The sequence below is a fragment of the Dermacentor andersoni genome, chromosome 8, assembly GCF_023375885.2.
Source record: "Dermacentor andersoni chromosome 8, qqDerAnde1_hic_scaffold, whole genome shotgun sequence".
In the NCBI taxonomy this organism is placed as follows: domain Eukaryota; kingdom Metazoa; phylum Arthropoda; class Arachnida; order Ixodida; family Ixodidae; genus Dermacentor; species Dermacentor andersoni.
This window is the reverse complement of record NC_092821.1, coordinates 28,471,931-28,491,913: the sequence shown is the minus strand read 5'-3', so window position 1 is coordinate 28,491,913 and position 19,983 is coordinate 28,471,931. Positions and strand designations below refer to the sequence as shown.

General features: G+C 46.1%; 1 protein-coding gene across 1 annotated transcript in view; it reads right to left on the bottom strand.

The window, feature by feature from the left end:
- LOC126526299 (diphthine methyl ester synthase-like) overlaps positions 1–19,983 on the bottom strand; it is a 61,244-nt gene that overhangs the window by 29,272 nt on the left and 11,989 nt on the right. The window contains exons 4-5 of the mRNA XM_050174205.3: positions 19,167–19,275; positions 9,359–9,479 (exon numbers count right to left, since the gene is read on the bottom strand). Of these exons, the coding sequence (XP_050030162.1) occupies positions 9,359–9,479; positions 19,167–19,275 (230 nt within the window). The remainder of the gene's footprint in view (positions 1–9,358; positions 9,480–19,166; positions 19,276–19,983) is intronic.

The following is a 19,983-nucleotide window of genomic DNA, read 5'->3' as shown; positions in this document are numbered from 1 at the left end:
GCAACACCCAGCAAGACATTGAACGGAAGTAGAGCATTTAGCCTAACAGACTGTCGAATTTCACAAAGAATAAGCGCTCGATGTTGGGTGCTTTTGAGAATGACAAATTCAACATGTCGCGGAAGCGAATGTAAACCAGCACCTACCCAGAGTTAAAGGAGATGCGGCGGCTTTGGATCAGAGAAGCACAGAGCAAGTCATTGCGGCGAAAGCATTATCGCTTGCAGCAATGTTGCAGATCAATGACTTCGTTTCTTCTGATGGAAGGCTGATACACTCCAAACATCATCATGACCTGATTTCTTAAAGCATGTGTGGAGACAAGGCGCAAGTCAACCAGGAAGCATGTGCGACAGGGACAGCAGAAAAGCTTCGCAAGTGTCTCACCGGCTATCAACTGGTAGACATCTTTAATGAAGACGAGACCGCACTTTTTTATTGGCTGCTACCAGAGAAGACTGACATTAAAAGACGATGACTATGCTGGGGGAAATTGGAGCAAAGTAAAGGTGCTCTAGTGGGACCCTGAAACAATGCTGAAGATTTTGTACAAAAGTACTGAGTTGCTAGAGTGGGTACTTCTGATCAACAATTCACACATCTAAGTGCTCCGTGTAAAGCCTGTACAGTGGAACCCCACTTATACATCACCCGGTTTTGCGACGACTCAGGTTTTACGACGGATTAGCGCAGCCCCGGCGAAGTCCCCATAGAAGCAATGCATTAAAAACCTCGGTTATCCGACGCAATTTTACGCCTGACCCGCATTATACAATGACCCTCGTGAAGCGCGGGATGGAACAGCGGACAAAAAAAAAATGCCGCGGGTCTCTTTCCACACACTCGTCTCTCCACATGCAGAGCACTTGACACGGCTCGACCAGTTCGCTCCGGCGCAGCTTTCTTCATCTCATTGCTTGTTTCTCTCTCCCCCACCAGCCGCCGCCCGCGACACTCACTGTGCTGAAATAGCGCCTTTTCTTCTCCACAATCACTTTCTCCCTCTCTTCTCGGCAGCATCGCCTCGTCGCGTTGGGGAAACGTTTCTCTCCTTCCACTTTCCCAGCAGCAGATCGCCAACAAGGTAGCGCGGAGAGGCCTAGGTTTATAGCATGTGTTCTTCGTCATAATCCTAGCGACAGGCGTTCAGCGGAGGTTTTGAGTTGTGTGGAGCAATGCGACGCAAGATGTCCCGAAAGTGGACAGTTCTGTCGCTTGGCGATAAGCTGAATATTGTTACGGGCATGTTGCGAGTATATAAAAACTATATTTACAATATATATACAGGATGAGTCAGAATAGTTAAGATTGCTCACCACCACCAACACGCAGCAGCCAGCGTCTCCAATTCTCTTCTTCCTCTCTCTTCTCTCATCCTTCCGTAACAGGACCCCCGGGTGGCAAAGCTCCGTCTCGGCGCATGGCAGGCAAAGAATTGCGAGCTAAGTTTGGCTTCAGCCACGAAACGTGCACGACGTAGACAGGCGTCTGACTTGAGGATGCACCACAGTGTAGCGGCGAAATCTCGTAATTGATGTTAACTTGGCGTAGGACTTCATAAGGCCCTGTGTAGCGAGAGAGAAGCTTCTGGGAGAGGCCAACCCGGCGATATGGTCACCAGAGGAGCACTCATGCACCTGGTGCGAACTTAACATCGTGATCACATCGATCATAACGCTCTTTCTGTATATGCTGTGAGGCTAATACACGAGATTTGGCAATTTGGCGTGCCATGCGAGCACGATCGACGACTTCTTGGGCGTACTCAGTTGCAACACGTGGCACAGAAGGGATTGTCAGATTGCACTATAGCGATGATGGACTGTAAGGATGCGTCACGTTGTTGTTCAGTGCGCATGTCGGTCATGTCAGTCAAAGTCATCACGCACGTCACCGAATCATGCGCAACAGGATCGGGAGGATCCACGGGCTGAGGCGAGAGGCAGTCAGCGTCCTTGTGGAGGCGTTCAGTTTTGTAATGGACACTAAATCAAAATTCCTAGAGCTGCAAAGCCCAGCGACCAAGCTGTCCAGTCAGGTCCCGTAGGGAATACAGCCAGCAGAGTGCGTGGTGGTCTGTGACCGAAAACGTACGGCCGTACAAATATGGCCGAAACTTGGTAACAACCCAAACTAAAGCCAAGCATTCCCGCTTGGTGATGGAGTAATTTCTCTTGGCAAATGGCAGCAGGCGGCTGGCGTAAGCTATCTCGCACTCGGTACCATTCTGGTATTGGGTGAGAACAGCGCCGATACCATAGCCGCTTGCGTCAGTGTGGACTTCAGTCGGTGCAGACGGATCAAAGTGGGCAAGTGTGGGAGGGGTGGTCAGAAACCCAATGAGAGCAGCGAACGCGTGAACCTGCTCTGGGCCCCATGAGAATGGCGTGTTCTTCTTTAGAAGACCTGTCAAAGGCCGAGAAACGTCGGCGAAAGTAAGAGCACAGGCCGACAAAGCAGCGCACGTGAGACGGCGCATTTTTTTCCGGATCTGGTTCGACGCCAGACGCGTCAACGAGGTGTCCCAACACGGTGATCTGACGGCGCCTGGACTGACACTTCATGGAGTTCAGTTGAAGGCCAGCTTTTCGGAAGAACGCAAGAATTGCAGTGAGTCGGATAAGGTGGCTGCTGAACGTGGGAGAAAAAACAATAACGTCATCAAGGTAACAGACAGGTGGTCCATTTGTAGCCTCGCAGAAGAGAGTCCATCATACGTTCAAATGTCACAGGAGCATTGCACAAGCCAAAGGGCACGACTTTGAACTGACACAAGCCTTCCGGCGTGATGAAGGCCGTCTTCTTGCAGTCCATTTCATGAACTGAAATCTGCCAGTAGCCAGATCGAAGATCGATGGTCGAGAAGTATTTAGCTCCGTGCAAGCAGTCCAAGGCATCATCGGTACGTGGTAGTGGGTGGATGTCTTTTTGCCTGATCTTGTTTAAATGGTGATAGCTGATGCAGGAACGCCAGGTACCATCTTTCTTTTTCACAAGCACAACAGGCGAAGCCCGAAGGCTGGCTGATGGCTCGATAACCCCTTTACGAAGCATTTTGTCCTCTACTAATTGGATGACTCTATGTTCAGCATGCGATATGCGATAGGGACGCCGACGAATAGGATTCGTATCTCCAGTGTTTATACGGTGGTGAACAACAGATGTTTGGCCTAATTGCCTGTCGCCGAAATCAAAGATGTCACTGAACGATTCAAGCAGGAGTCGTATGTCCGTGGCCTGTGCAGAGGTGAGGTCAGGTGCAATCATTTTCGCGAAGTCATCCGCTAAGGAACCAGCGCTGTAAGCTGCAATTGGCGCTAGTAAGTCACTCTTAGCATTCAGACTCTCAATGTCAAATTCGCAACATAACGCATAAAATGATCATTAATCATGGCACACAATCTTATTTCCCTAATGCATTTGTTCTACGTACTGAAAGGTGATGCTCTGGCTATGGCTCAAATAATTGAACAAGCCAGAAAAATCGGGCTTCCTCTTGCTTGCGTGGGAAGACAGTGTTCATCAAGCCACCATCCTTGTCGGCTCACTCTTCGCATGCTTTCACTCGCTTGTAAAGCATACAGCATTCAGGCACGATGGGATCTTGTCGCATTTAATCTTTCTACATGATCTTTCTTTCTTAATCTTTCTACATTATCTTGGAGGCCGCCATTAGCCACCATACCAACACGCTGGATTTCACGCTGGCTTGGCTTCCAGTGGCCCGCTCTATAGCGTTTAAGATTGCAAGGGGGCACGCTATCAATAGCACATGCCATCCTCCCATCTCAGAGGCCATATCCGCTCTTCCTTGGCTGACAAAATGCTCCAGGGGATGGTACTTTTTCTTTTTTCATTGTTTTTTCGGTCAGCACTATCATCATAACCACTTCATGCGGGATCTGTTTTCTTTTTTCTGTTTCTAAAGTTTCGGTTGCTATTTCACACCTGGTGTGTCCACTGAGGAGGTGTGTTTAATAGACGTCGGATCTTTATGTGCGTTTGTGCGGCTTCGCATTTGTGTGATCGGCACCACCTCCTGTGCCTTCACGAGAGCCAAGTGGTGCGAAGACACGTGGCTCATTTCTATAATCTCCATGGCAAACTCTGTTGGCGGAGGCGACCAACGTGGTGAAGCTCTTGTAGACTGTATACTGAGACAATGTCACTATCACAAATCCAAGCAAGTCTGATCACTTCCAAGCATAGTATGAGGCAGGGAATTATTAACGATTTTTTTCCGCTTTAAAAGCCTTAAAAATTTTATTTCTTTGGCTGAATGAGTTTTTCGGACTGATAGATTCTTCAGAATATCTTTCGGCCCCACGAAGTCCGGAAAATCGGCCAGCAACTGTACTTATACAAGGACCACTTTTTTCGGAGCTATCAAGTTAATTACAAACAGGTCCTACTGTGCTCTTTTATGGCACAGTGAACATGTACCTCTGTATGTACAAGTTCATATGGTACGTGTTTTCTGGTCAGCTTCATTTTTTGTCATCTTGACATCTGTTTTTTCTGCAGACTTACTATGTTTGTGTTTGTGCTATGTGCATAGATGTTATACAGTTTAACTACGCTAAACGAACGCTGCTTCAATTAAATTTCCTGTACAACAAATAATTTTCGTTTCCCCGGCAGCGGTCCATAGCAGTCAATGCATAAATATCTCAATGAACACTTTTTCTAGTGTCATTCGGCTTCAACAAAATTTGATGAAGCAATTCAATCATATCAAATCAAAGATTTCATTTGCTACATAGGACACAATTTGAAACATTTTGTTACATTTTGGCACATAAATATATGTATACAAAGTTTAAATTGCATGTTGGCACCACCAGAAACTGCCGCTGATGACCAAGAATTAGGGCTGCCATTGCTCAATGGCGATGGCAATGAGACTGGCCTTCCTTTGCTAATGGCTTCTAACTTCTCAGCCACAGACATTCTGATGCCGAAGCTCAGTCGTCTTGTTGGTCCAAGCTGCATCTCAGCATTATCGATGCGTAGCTAGTTTAGTGCAACTGCACAGTTCGTGTTGTGCACGTGTGGCTCCGTTTGGTTTGCTCAGAGAAGCCTTTCTGTGTTTTTAGCAAAAAGTGAAGCTTTTTATCCTTTGAAGATAAAGCTCGCATCCTGGCCAAAGTCGCAAGTAGACAGAAGAAAGGTAATGTCGCAGAAAAGTTTGGAATGCCTCCCTGTTTGCTGTCCAGCAGCCTTAAGCCTAAAGAAACAATAGAGAAAGCACTTGCATCAGGCACATCAGCCAAGTGGAAGAAGCGGACGCCGTCGGCGCACAAAACACTCGACAAGGCCGTGTACATGCGGTTTGTGGAGATGAAGGCAAAAAGAGATACCAGTCAGTGGAAACGCCGGGCAGCAGAAGGCCCTAAATTATGCTTTCCTGCTGGGAATCGACGACTTTAACACAAGCACTGGCTGGCTAGGCAGATTCAAGGCCTGCCATGACACTGTCGGCAAGACGCTTTGGCTAGTCGGCATCAGCAAACACAGGCAGTGCATCTGCCTGGATGTCGACAAACGTTTCCTCGTTGTTGAAGGACTACGTCATGTGTGACATCTACAATGCTCACCAGAGAGGCATTATTTTTAGATGCTGCCATCGAAAACCCTCGACATGAAAGGTCAACATATAACGGTGGAAAACACAGTAAAAAGTGCATGACCATGCTGCTGCGTGCTAAAGTGGACGAATCCGTCAAGCACCCACCACTATTTATTGGGACGCGATAGGATCCTTCCAATAAGATACAGTAGAACCTCGCTATACGTTACCATTATGTATGTTTTCCCTGCACTAGCGTTTGAAACCGAGAACACAGAAAATGACCCAACAGATTACGTTACTTTTTTACCGGTTCATACCTTTCCGCAAAAGCAAAATTTTTTCAGCACTAACGTTCAGTATGTCACCAAACTGCGATCGTATGATACTTTTTCCGGCCGCTAAGTCTCACATAAACAAGAAAATGCGCGAGGCACGCGCGATTGAGAACAGCGGCATATAGCTACCCCCCGCAGCAGCTTCACCGCAGTACTCGCCCACCCGTCTTACGTGAAAATGCTGGCACGCACTCAGTTTCTCATTTATGTATCTTCTCCGGGGTCTACAGTAAGCATCTTCGCCTGTATCACAGCCCGTGGTGCCGTCGGAAGCTTAGCGCACGTTTTTGATAGGCAATAGCCAAAACATGCTTTCGTTCCCTGCTGCAGACTGCGATCGTATATGTTTGCCGGCCACTAGATCCCATATGAACAAGAAAAGGTGTGAGGCACATGCGATTGAAATCAGTACATAGCTGCCCATCTCACGTGAAGACAATGGCGTGCACAGCTTCTTATTCTGGTATCAGCAACTCTGAGCCCGGGTCGTTGCATGCCACATTCACAGCTATCATCGCCAAATCTACTGCGATCAGCATCTTTACCTGTCTGTGTTACAGTGCGTGGTGCATATTGCCATTGGTAGCGTACTGCACGCTTTTAGTAGGTGTTAATCTAAACGTGCCGCCGTCCCGTGCTGCAGGCAGCACGACTAGAGCATCACGTTTCGCTCACCCACCAGCTCGAGTTTGTTTCGGTTTCCCGTTGCCCTCTTACAGTGAAACTCCAGCGATTCTTTGACCATGTCAAGGTAATGGAACATTTAGGTTCCCAAGACCCCCTGTCACGTGTCTGATAGTAGAATTGTTAATCAAATTCGCATATAATTGTAAATAAGCAAAAAAGTGAAAAAACGAAACCGAAACCTGACCAAGCAGCCGAGCGAACCTCTTCGTGTGACGTCACGAGTGTCTCCACAGGGAAAGGCACGCAAGGCGTGCCGGTCTCGCCCGCTGGCAGTGAAGAGCAGACACTCGGCTGAATCGTGACCGCGCCGGACCTTCGGGTGACAATATGTCAGCTACACCAGCTCTTCAGATCTGTCAAATATTCTGACAAATTCAATAGCCACGAATAACCGTTCACATTTGACCTGCCACTACGAGAGCCAGCGCCCATGCACTCCATATCATGCTGCAACATGAAGAGCAAGGCTAACCCTAATTATTGATTTTTATATGTGCTGCTTGCTATTTTAGGTGTTTTACCCCTTCTCATGGAAGCGCTTCGCATGTTAACTATAAGATGTGGAGCACGACTTTCCCCGTTTGTATCTCACAAGAACACTGCTGACAGTCCAAAGCACCGAACGGTACATTTGTTTACATTGGCAGGTACAGCGACCACTCCTCGTTCGCTTGAGGCACAATGCTATAGCCGCTCATTGGTGACCTCAATTAATGTCAGAACATATCAAAACAGGTAGATTTTGTGCGTGTAGGCACCGTTGCATCACTCTGATTCGCACTGATATAAGCGACCACACATCTACTTTTTTTGTTTTAGAGAGGGTCGATCTGCCACTTACGTTCGCAATACGATGAACAAAAAAACGGCATACCAGCGGTTTTCAAAGCGACCCACTGCCAGGCCTAGCAGACAAGCTCGTCTGCTAGGCCTAGCTGCCATAGCAACAGCCAATCAGAAGGCGCCTATCAGCACGTTGGCGCACTGAGCTCATAGGAGGGATGCGTGCATCGCGAGGTTCATCAGACCAGCCCCTGACTGTTTCACATTTGCACTTTTTCTATGCGGCCATTGTCAGCGAGGGTCCAGGGAACTGAAAGGCGGAACTTTGAGCACTTAAATGATACCAAGATGGCGGCCCTCAGTGGCGGAAAAGACGAGAAATAGCTCTGCGAACTCTGGCGTTTCTGCGCGATTTTGGGGTCGTTTCTCGCCATCCGCACTGACAAAATAATAATTTTTTTCGGAAACTTAGGGTGCGTTGTTGCGCAAATCGTTTTGATCCAGTGTAGATTAGGCATTACAGATGCCGAAACAAGTAGTTCCTAAAGATTTTTTTTTTTCGATTTTTCGTTTTTAGGACCTGTGTCCCCCTTAAGACGGCATCGCTGCAAGAGGTAAGAGTTTGGATTTTTTGTGCAGTTTCATTTGAGACCTATACCTTCGTTCAAGAGCAGCAAATGTGACGAAGACGACTGAATGCAGTCACCGATGGATTTTTTTTTTACTTCAAAAATTCGGACTTGATGAATATTCCGGACTTTATAATGCACTGTCAGGGTTCCCATAGAGCTAATGCATCTTCGCAACCGATTTTTCAGTCAAATTTAGGCCCTAATGTTAGATTTTCCAGACTAAATCGCCCATTCCGAGCCACACTAACCGATCTTGGGGGCCGCCACATTTGGTTTTCTACTGGCTTGGCTTTCAGTGGCCCACTCTATGGCCTCCAAGATTGGGGCGTGCTTTTAATAGGGAGCATGCGACATCCTCCAGTCTCGGAGGCCATGCCCTCTCTTGCTTGGCTGACAAAACGCTCCAGGGGGCGGCACTTTTTGTTTCTTTATTTTTTCGGTCAGCACTATCCTCATAATCACTTAATGTGGGATCCATTGAATCGTTTTTTTTTTTTACTTTTAATTGCTATTTTGCACGTAGTGTGTCTCGGACCATGTGTGTCTCGGAGACGTCACATCTTTGTGTGCGTTTGTGTGGCTTCGCATTTGTGTGATTGGTACTACCTCGTGTGCGTTCACGTGAGTCAAGTGGTGCGAAGAAACGTGGCTTGTTTCTTCTATCTCCGTGGCGATCTCCAGCAATGCAACGGGGATCGCCAATGCGTTGACGCCCTTGTCAGACAGTATACGGAGGCAACGTCACTTTTGTGCAAATCCAAGTGAATCTGATCGCCACTGAGCGTAGTATGAGGCAGGGCATTATTAGAGATTTTTTTTGTAAAGCTGCTTTAAGCCTTATTAATTTTATTTTGGAGGATGAAAGAGTTTTTCGGACTTTAGACTATTTCAGACTATTTTTCTATCCCCACGAGGTTGGGAAAATTGGTCGGCGAATGTAACGATGTTCATAGTTAGCTGCTAGTGGTTGCGCGATTCTGCAAAGCAACTCAAGCACAGTTTTAGGCTTCAACGAGTAGCCATTAGGCTGTCTCATTTTAGGTACGCAACCTGTCAAACGTCCTCCCAAAAATGTGCTGGTCTTACACATGCAAATACAGTAACTGTTTAAGAATGGTGCACAGTGGGTTACAAGGGATGCTGCAGTGGAGGGCTCCATAGTTATTCCCTCCACCTGGCACTTGTTTAGCATGCACCTAAGTTTAAACGCACACGCGTGCTTGTGCAAGCACTACGGATGGGAATCAAACCCATGACCTCGTGCCCTTAACAGCCAATAAACAATGACCACAATACTGCACAGCAGTGTACTGTAACATGCAGTTCTGAACAGGCAGAACTCTTCTTACCAAGCAGACAGAGTGTGTGGAGACCTCGCTTGCGGTTGGCTGCGATCTTGTCGTAGTAGCTGTGCGGCCTGCACGTGTCGGTCCACATGACGATGGACACTGTCTCACCAAAGTTGTACAGCTACATGGAAGGAAAAGGTTTGTCATATCATCATCACGATCATCGTTCTACTTATGGAGACTGCAGAACAAAAGCCGCTTCGGTGATCTCAAATTACCCCGCAGTGCGTGAGCTAGCTACATAATCCAACAGTAAATTTCCTAACCGTGACATACGTTGATAATAATACGTTGATAATCCTCTGCCAGCTGCTACTGCCAACATGTGAAATAAAAAAATTTTAGAATCACCAAGACACACTTGGAGAGGGAAGGGGAAAATATAACAGGCATATTTTAAAACGTATTCCCTGAGCACAAGTCTTTTGTGGGACACGTACATATGCAAGTTATAAATGGTGATTAACTTTATATAGCAGCAGCAGCCACAGCAGCAGCAAACTGAATAGCACCACCTTAGCTTTTAGATAGCAGTGACCTTTTCATCAACTTTGCTTTTGCCGATGTTGCCTGCTCCAGAATAAACTTGCTCGAAGCAGGTACCCCTTTGGAGTACTTTTACAATCACATGTCTTCCAAGGGCATGGTCGAAGACCAAAAAGCAATTTTTTTTTCTATTTTTGCTTTGTTGAGCTGCTTGCTATTTTAGGTGTTTTACCCCTTCTCACGGAAGCGCTTCGCATGTTCACTATAAGATGCGGAGCACGACTTTCCACGTTTGTATCTCGCAAGAACGCCACTGACAGTCCAAAGCACCGAACGATGCATTTGTTTACATCGGCAGGTACAGCAACCAGTCTTCATTCGCTTGAGGTACAATGCTATAGCCGCTCATCGGTGACATCAATTAATGTCAGAACATATCAAAACAGGTAGATTTTGTGCATGTAGGCACCGTTGCATCACTCTGATTCACACTGATATAAGCGACCACACATCTTCGAAAATAGCGAGTGGGAGATTGACCGTAGTATGGGAGCGTTGTTATGCTGCCTACTTATCATTCTTCGTATTCCCTTCATGCACACAATATGTTATGTTAAGTGGACATAGATCAGGACTTTGTGACAATGTGTAGGTTTTTTTGCGAGAACGCTGATGCCAGTATAGACAGCTGCTGCTGTATTGAGAGGCCTACGCTTGCCCATTTGGGATACGAGGCAAACAGTGCACCTCGGAAGCTAAATAATGAGTCTGCATGACAATACGTAAAAATGCACCCATGTTCGTAGTCGCATTTAATTTAGGGAAGTGCCAGTGAGTGCAGCGGGCAGCTTTCCGTCGCAAACGGCAACGTACCGATGTCGATACTGCTCCATATCAGATGGAGCAACAACGCAAGGATGGAGCTACGACACAAAGGATAAAGCAACAACGCATCATCTATTCAGCTCTGCTCACTAATCCGCACCATTGTCTTTTTGTTCCTTAACATTAAAAGTATCAATTTCTGTTCCGCTAGTAATTTCCCAGTCCATAGCTTCTCCTCGTGTTATACTAAAGGTTTTCTCCACCTCGCTTATTGCTGCAAGTAAATACTAGTTTAATATTAGAATAATGGCCTCAGTTTAATAAAATGCACTAAATTCAACTTTCGACGATGCCATTTTCTTTCTGACAAGGCCATTCTCCATGATTCCCCTTAAGCGGGGACGTAGGTCGGAGACCAAAAAATCGCGAAAAAAATTGTTTTTTTTAAGTGGTATTTGCATAATATACATACACTGTCGCATGTTCTGAACAAGTTTCCCACGTTATGGATCAATATTTTAGCCGCAATATCAATTTATGTAACCGCGGCAAGCTATATTTTGACAGAAAGAAACATAAAAAGGGGGCTTTTTTCATGCCACGCCGCTGCTGAATGATATATGCTGTCGCGGCCATCTTGGTCGTGTTGGAAAGCATGACTTCTGTTCTTCAATTTCCTGCCACATTTTCGTTGGTCCCCCTATTCGCTTATTAGAAATACCGCACCAAAGAAAGTCCCAGTGTGTGACCCCATTCGCCCATTCAGCGCACGTGACTAAATAAAGTCCTGCGATTGGCTTAGGTGGCCGTCGTCTGCTGCGGTGCGCAGACGCGCTTGAAAACTGAACCGTGACACCATATTGAAAGCCGCTAGCGTAGCATGTAGTGATGTCGGAATGTCAGGAGTTCGCCACTCAAAACAAGCTTGGCAAGAAAAGAAAGCGAGCGCGCTACAACTTCAAAAAAGTGCTCCGACCCTGCCGAAAAACACAGCGAAGACCACCCGCCGGCAGTTTCAAGCGATGGCTGTGACGCGAGATGCAATGGACCTGGCGAGAGCGAGCCAGGCCTAACGACATCGCCGGCTGATAGTGATCGCAGGAGCAGAGTTTGGCACGACACAAAGATGGTGCAGCCAGCGGAATCGCTCTAACGACAGAAGCAAGCAGGGGAAAACCTCCAACAGCTGGCGAAAACTTTAGCAACGAAGCGGAAATTGGACATGTGTACGAGCGTCAATGACGGTGCGGGCAGGCCGGCGGAGATGGAGTCACGCCTTTAGGTTATCAGTGCAGTCTCTGTGGTGGCTCCATCACTTTTGACTCAGAGGAGCGAGAATATGGTCTTGCCACCAAGCTTCTTGCCATCTGTGAAAACTGCGGCGATGTTGTTTTCGAGTGGAGCTCGCCGCGCATGAAAAACAACAAAATGGTCAACCCCTTCACACTAAACATTCTCACCGCTCGTGCGATGATTAGCACTGGAAATCGACAAACAGCGATGCACGGCGCTTTTTCTGCAATGAATATCTCGCACCGTGGCCTTCATAACAAAAACGTGGCAAGGCTATCTCAAGCAGAAGCTGGCGCTGGCATTGTCATCTGCTGCCCAAAAGCTGAGGGCCGCATGTGCACTATCAGTGAAGTCATTGTATAATGACTTGAAACTTGTGAACTCCGGGAATATAGCGGTATCCTACGATGGCTCGTGGATGACGTGCAGCCATTAGTCGCACATCAGAGTAGGTACAGTCATCGAACTGTTCTCCAGACTTGTGCTTGACTTCGTTGTCATAAGCAACTTCTGGGCTGGGTGTGTGCGCGGCCCGAAACCTGGTGACCTGGACTACCAAGATTGGAAGGCAAGCCATATGTGCCAAAAAAATACAGAAAGAAAAGCAGGGGAGATGGATGTTGAAGCGGCACTTATACTATTCCAGAGGTCACTTCAGCTGCACAAACTGAGGTACACCACAGTACTCTCAGATGGTGATAGTCGCGTATTTCTTGCTCTCAGACAGGCCAAAGTGTATGGCTTTGCGAAAGTCGAGAAGGAAGATTCTGTGAATCACGTCCAAAAAAGGATGGGGACTGCTTTGTGCACTCTCATTGCCAAACACAAGTGCTCTGCTCCTGAAACACTTCGTGGCGAAGGAAAATTGACGGGCGACCCAATCACCAAACTCAGTGCCTGCTATGGATGGGCATTAAAGTCCAACAAAGGGGATGTGAAGGCTATGCAAAAGGCTGCGATGGAAACATACCATTACATCACATCAAGGTTGCAAACCACAGTCTTTGCCCATCTGGTCCGGACTCTTGGTGCCGTCAGAATGCTGCACAAGCAAAAAATGAGCCCATCCCAAAGAATCGATATAATTTGCCTCTCCATGTTTGTCAAGCCTTTCTACCAATGTATGAGCGCCTCTCAGAAGAAAAATTGCTCCGAAGGTGCCAGCGCAGCATGACCCAAAACAATAATGAATGCTTACATTCCAAGATTTGGGCATTGGCACCTAAGGAACAGCATGCCTGACTTTCTGCTGTTGAAGCTGCTGTGGCTGAGGCAGTAATAAATTTAATTCGGGGAACAAGAGAGCTTCATCTGCCGTACTCCAGGAGCTTCATTTGAAACCGAGGCTACCGAACAGCATGAGAATGTCCGAGAAAGATAACCGGCGAGCAGCAGCATCAACCCGAAGCGTGCATCTGCAGAAAATCTGAAACAAGCCCTCAAAAAACCCCATTTAGCTAGCTGTACGCAGACAGATTACATCCCTTGCGGCTACTGACCATTTAGATATGTGGATATATCAATAACGTTTGTTATATTTGAATAAAAACGAGCTTGTCTGTTTTCTTGCGTTTTCTCAAAACATTAATTTTTTAATATTTGCATCCTTCAGGGAGCGATTTCGCAGTAATCGAGGCACCTAGAATTGTAATTTTTGTTGCAGTACTGAGCTACATGAATAATGCACACAATGGTAGGACCAGATTTTTGTATCTCAGTTTCAATATTTTTTTATTGTCCGTACATTGAACAGCCACTTTGAACCCATTTTGAACAAGAAGCTTGGATGTGCTGTATAATTGTTAATAATTGTTATACCAAAAAACTATTCCTACCATTGTGAAGCGTATAGTTCCTAGTATACAGCTATGTACTGTAAAGCAAGATTTTGATGAGTAGATGTTGATCCATTGTTCCCAGAAACATTAATTATTTAGTTAACATTAGAACTAATTGGCATATTTTTAAAACAATTGCATATTTGGAATCAGCATAAAAACTTAGCAAGACTGTGCAGTTTCATTAAATGCGGTAAAGGGGGTCTTAATGAAGGTCAGAATACCCACTTCCCCCTTTAAACATAATAAAAAAGTGGCTTCTGCACAAGAGGCTTTATATGCTACGGGTGCATTCTGCAATTTTCTCCAGTTGTAATCTAAGAAATGGTTTTGAAACATGAGGCCTTACATGATTGTGTTGTTGTAACCAGGTGCGATGCCACTGCACGCTACACACATGATGAATGATGTCGCAGACGTAATAGCAGATGTCGCAGATGCTTAACAAGAACATGCACATTTTATCCATATTTCCCACACCACTTACTAAAGCGGTAAATCATAAGCAAGGGCTAAACTTATCAATAAAAATTCTTACTAATAGTTTTGCCAAGAATAAGCTTGTTTTGCCATGCTACATTTTTTGTGTTTAGTGCATAAAAATACAAAAGGCTATGTCCATAAACACATGTTGGTCCTCGCAAGGCAAAAAAAAATGGGAGAGTGCCCTCAGAGGTTACCTTTTTTTACCTGATTTGTGAACGACTGTAGTGCCGACAGCCAGACTATAACACATTGATTTCTTTCTCATAAGATTGCACTATGTTCGCATTCACGTGTAGCCTGCTTTTTTTTTTTTGCAATACAGACATGACCAGAACGTTATTGGCATCAGTATGCGGCTGCTATGATGTAGTTAGCTCATATGGAACATGACTGGATATGTTCTTCCTCATTTCTTTTCTCTCTTCCCTTTTTTGCAAGAGAGACAAAGATATAGGATGACTGCTGAATTGTAAAGCAACACTATGAATACTGCCTGCTGTTCCCTCTGAAATGCATGCCCACACACAACCATTCTTCGAGTCTGTGCTGCGCATGGCAGAAACATTGGACAAGCTGTGAAACGAAAGAGTTGTGTGGCAACCAAGTGATTAGCACATACGGCTGTCAACTGCATGTTGCCACCAGTGTTGCCACCCTAACGGATTATCTGCTAGATCTACTCGACTCTGTGTCCTTTTAATGGAAAAAGTAGGCATTTGGAGACTTTTTACTGAAATATAAGCTAACCTTTAGCAACGCATTTCTAGCAAATTTGAGCACATGATACTGGATTATAAGCCAACTTGAAAAAATGTGGAATCGCGGGTGGTTAGCACTCATTAAAAAGTTTTGATTTGGACGATAAGCGTGTGCAGCTTATCTGAAACTAAACTTGGTCACGCCTCACCTTATACAAGAATTGGTGTCACAGAAAGCAAATGAACGAGCATCACGACTGTAGTGAGTGCATCAAGGACACAGAACTTCTGGTGTGAAATAAATGGTTGAAAACCCATTCTAGCAGACTTCACCACCTCAATGCTGTACTGTAGCCAAACTAGAAAGCTGAAGCTGAACAACAGTTCAACCACATGAATTCGTTTAAGACAAAGCTCCAAAGAAGCTTGCCCCCAGCACAGTTGCATATCATGGTCATCAGAGCTGCGTTGAAAACGCACAGAAAAGGGGTGTTTTGACTACAAGCTTCCAGAGAGAGTTATCCGGCTCACTAACTGCACTCATGACGCTGTAGCGGCACAACTATCGCCTCCAGAGTCGGTGAAGAAGACGCCTCACATGGTATTGGCCGTTCCCGAGATCCTGCGGCACCATGGGTGGTTGGCGTAAATAAATTGCGGCTACGGTGGCTACCTCTTCACGCAGCCTCCCACAAATTGAGTGACTCGGCCTCCCACAATGCCTACAAAAAGCGAGTGAGTCGTTAAATTCAACCAATGCTGCAAGCCGATCAGAACATCTGGTCTGCCAAGTGGGAGACCAGGGCCCACATACTGACGACAACGAACTAGCAATCATGTTTTGACAGTTCCATGCATATGTGCCTGTGCCAAAAAAACAGAAGCACTGTGGTCATAGAGAAAAGATACATACAGGAAAAAAAGTTACCACACCACCTTGCATATTTCTGCAAGAATGTGACATTTTCTTCTACTCAGTGCTGATGTCCAACATGAGCTCAGCCACCATTTGAATTCTATAGTTGTTCAGGCAGTGCAGCTTTTGCTCTCATTTGTAATTATTTACACTTACTTTCATTAAACTTTAATGTGTTAACTCTCGTGACTGCCAGATTTTCTTGCTATTTAGTATTTATTTTCTTTTACTTAAGGTTTTTTTAACAAATACGTATGCTAGCGAATAATTTGGAAGTTTAGGTAGAAAAATTTGAGGATATTGGCGAATTTTAGGAACCTTTCTGGAAGAATTTTTGGCAACCAACGTGGCGACCCTGGTTGCCAGAGAGTCACAAAGTTCAATTTGGAGTGGCAGCAGTAGATAAAATACTTGTTTTTCTTCAGCATACCATAGAGAGATGCATTGGTAAAGGGCGGACACTCCTGTAGGGCCCTGCGGCCCAGTTACGGCACTGCCGCCAGCGCCCTGAGCGGCTGCTCAGACCGCTAATTTTGTCTTCCAAGATTTTAGAGCCGTGGTTTAGCTCTGTTTTGGTTTCGGTCTCGATAACAATGCTTTACATTCTGGTTTACCTTTGGCTGCAAAAATGTTCAATACGTCGTCTCTAGCGGGGTGCAAGAGCTTTAATATTTCATTTTGAAGCGTGCCGTGCAAATGTGCATAATGAACACGCGGATCACCAACACTTTACTGGAAAAGCCGCCAATCTTTTCAAAGAACCTGCAAGGCTGAATCATCTCACGCAGACTGGAAAAATGATGCAATCAGGGCTCTCTATATTGCAATTCTTTCACCGTTTCTTAGCCGCCTTTCTCAATTGCACACATAGGAAGCAGTGGTGCCATACAAAAAAGTATTTTTTTTCTTGTTTACATATAGATTTGGACAGAAAGAATACTGGCTGACACACTTGATAAATACATAAACTAAAGAAGAATGTTTCAGCAATGACAAGCAACGCGTCAATTAAAAGTAGCACTTGCGAACCGGGCCAGGCGCATGCAGCAAGGTGAAGATCATTCACAAAACAATCCCAAATATGCATTACACTGCTCGAACCATGCCAAATGAAACGTTTGTGTGATGGTACGGGTAAGCCACATACAACAAGTTCTCTGCTTTAAACCGATGGTCTTGCAAGTGAATTTTGGAAAATTACACATGGGAAGTGATGCAAATGTTATTCTGGAAAAGATTAGGTACAAAAACAAATGGGTGGCTGCATGGTAAACGGGTGCCACAGCTGAGATGCTATGGTACACACCCAAAATATGCTCGCCCAGCATAACAAACGTCCTGCTAACAATGTGCTTAATGCAAGAAATGGCAAAATTATCTCTACAGAGAAAAGGAAACCCCTCACCAAACGAGCGAGGCGACACATGGAATAAAAGCCCAGCAGGGTGGGCACAACCAACGGCACATGACCGGCGCAGCATCAACGTCTCTCTGGAAACGGGATGCGTGGATGTAACCCCGTAGATGTATGATAACCAATCTACCTTTGAGGTAAAGTGGAAGCGCAAATTGCTAAGCCGCCTGGTGGGTGGTCATACCCTTACTTGCTCAGCTGCGAAACGGCTTGAGTGTCCGCTCTTTTTGTGGGTATGTTCCTCGATGGCCATACGATGAGGCACTCCCACGCACCAACAATGGTAAACTCTGTACAGCCACGAATATTTGTTTACCAATGTTTGAGTGCTCCTCCTAGCACCGACATAACTGGATGCCGTCAACTAGCGACAGGATTACCACAATCAGTTAAAATATTATCTGGCAAATGGAAACAAACTAGCAACCTGGCAGTGCTGATATAGAATAGACAACAGCCATTGTAAGAACACAATTATACTTCTTGATGTTAGAGTTCTGGTTTCAGTATGCACTTTTGAGCTATGCCCTCAAAAATATTAGCGTATATCGAAATTGAACGATACAGCAGTCTGGCAACCCTGATGAGTGATGAAGTGAAGCATATTCTACATGGTCAATGCGTGCGATAAGAGCATTGGTTCACTTTTGCATCCGTCTCGGCAGTCAGGCAAAGATGAGTTTCCCATATTCATATTGGGCCCCCCTATTCTCAGTTAAAATGATAAACTAATAGCGGGACAGCCATGTTATGGCCCCTTAACCCTTTCGCTGTCGGACCTTTCTGGCCGTGACGCACCCCCAGTGTCGGCTTGGTTTCAGGGAACGAGCATAACCGGGAATGAACATAGCAATTTATTTTTGCTTATGATTGGTATACAAATAACATAGTCAATGGAATATGCACATTTCAGTGTTCTGCAGCTGTTCTTAGTAAACATCATCATCATCATCAGCCTGACTATGACATCCGTTCAACATCCGAATCTGACGATGCGGAACTCGCCTCTTCCTCAGATGAGACGCTGTCCGAGTCCGAATCCGAGCTCGGCTCGTATTCTGAATCGGAAGAGCCACCACTTCAATGAGCAAGCGAAGGTCCCGCACGCTCAGCCATCCGAAAGTAACCGCACGAAGGGAGGATGCGCTTTCAGTTGCCCGCACAACGAAGAGAAATGGGGCATTGCGTGATCAAGAAGACAGAGGGAGATGGAAAAAGGCTAAAACAAAGTTTGAGGGGCTTTACGTTTACTGCTGCAAGCCAGAAGCGAGGGTGCGGCGAGAGAGCGAAAGCAGCAATCAAGTCATGTGTCGGTCTCTTTTCGGAAAGGCAACGGCGCATGCCCCTGAACTTGACGCACCGTAGCAGACACACCAACAGAAGAAAAATAAGAACCTTCAACCTAGCGGAGATGGCAGAATAACCCTTGAACCCATAACCACACGCGCGCGACGCATGATCCAGCGAACGCGGAGTGACCGTGCCACTCAGCAAAGAGAGAAGGGGGAGTGGCAGTCGCACCGTACTCTTCAATACATGTACCAACACAGTGCGGGGCGAAAATACGAACTTGTAGAAAGATTCAACAGATGGCGCAGCCAGTCCAGGAGCGCCAGCTTTGCGCTCAAGCGCGAAATTTTGAACGCACGATAGAGAATGTACCGGTACGTCAGTGACACTGTGGGGGGGAAGCATGAAGACGTACCGGTACGTCTGTGACAGCGAAAGGGTTAAGGAACACAAAAGCAATTTAGTCCAGCAAGGTACTATTTCAAGTGCCAGTGGTACGTACAAGGAGCACTTTGCTGAAACGTGAAGAGCCAGTTATGCGTACCACAAGAGGGTTTCTCACCTGAAGGCCACAGCAGCCGACTGCAGTCAAGATGGAGGCATTGTGCACGATCTGAGTCTGGACACCCAGCTCGTGAGCACGGAGCATCAGGTCAGAGTGGGTCGTAGCGCTGTGTGTCGCATTTGAACCAAGAGTCAACTCAAACATTGAAGAGACATTAATCAAGATTAGTGTACTAGGTTGAGCTACACAGTCAAACACACTTATACCAATACCAGTTTTAGCAATATATCGAATGTAACACTTGCACCCATGACAACGTGAATTTTTCTGTGCATTCTATGGTAACACAAACCCCTTACAATGTTTCCATGCCACATTATGGCTTATAACAATTAAATCTGGCTACTGGGTGTCTGCACCTAAAGGCAAAAAAAAAAAAGAAAGCAAGCCATCGCACCCGCATTGTTTGCCATGCACACCACTCGGCACCCCTTCTCTGCATCACCAGCCTCGTGTGCATCTCCTTTCTACACCTCCGAAACACGAGTCGGAGGGGTGAGAGGAGCACGACGCTCGAGGTGCGGCGAAGGTGTGCCGGGTGGTGTGTGTGGCAAACAATGTGGGTGCGATGGCTCACCCTTACATTTTCTTTTTTAAGCATCTTGCATTCTTTTTCCTTTCGGCGCAGACACCCAGTAGCCAGGTTTAGGGGAACATTGTAGCAGATGGTCTACCTTACCGTACAACACACAAAATTTCATGGTTCCACCAACCAGTTATAAGTGGGGTCACGCGGCTGTGCTTCTTTTCGTCCAATTAAAATGTTTGCCGGCAGGCCCCTCTTTGTTTTTGTTTGTTTGCACAAGCTGGCTAC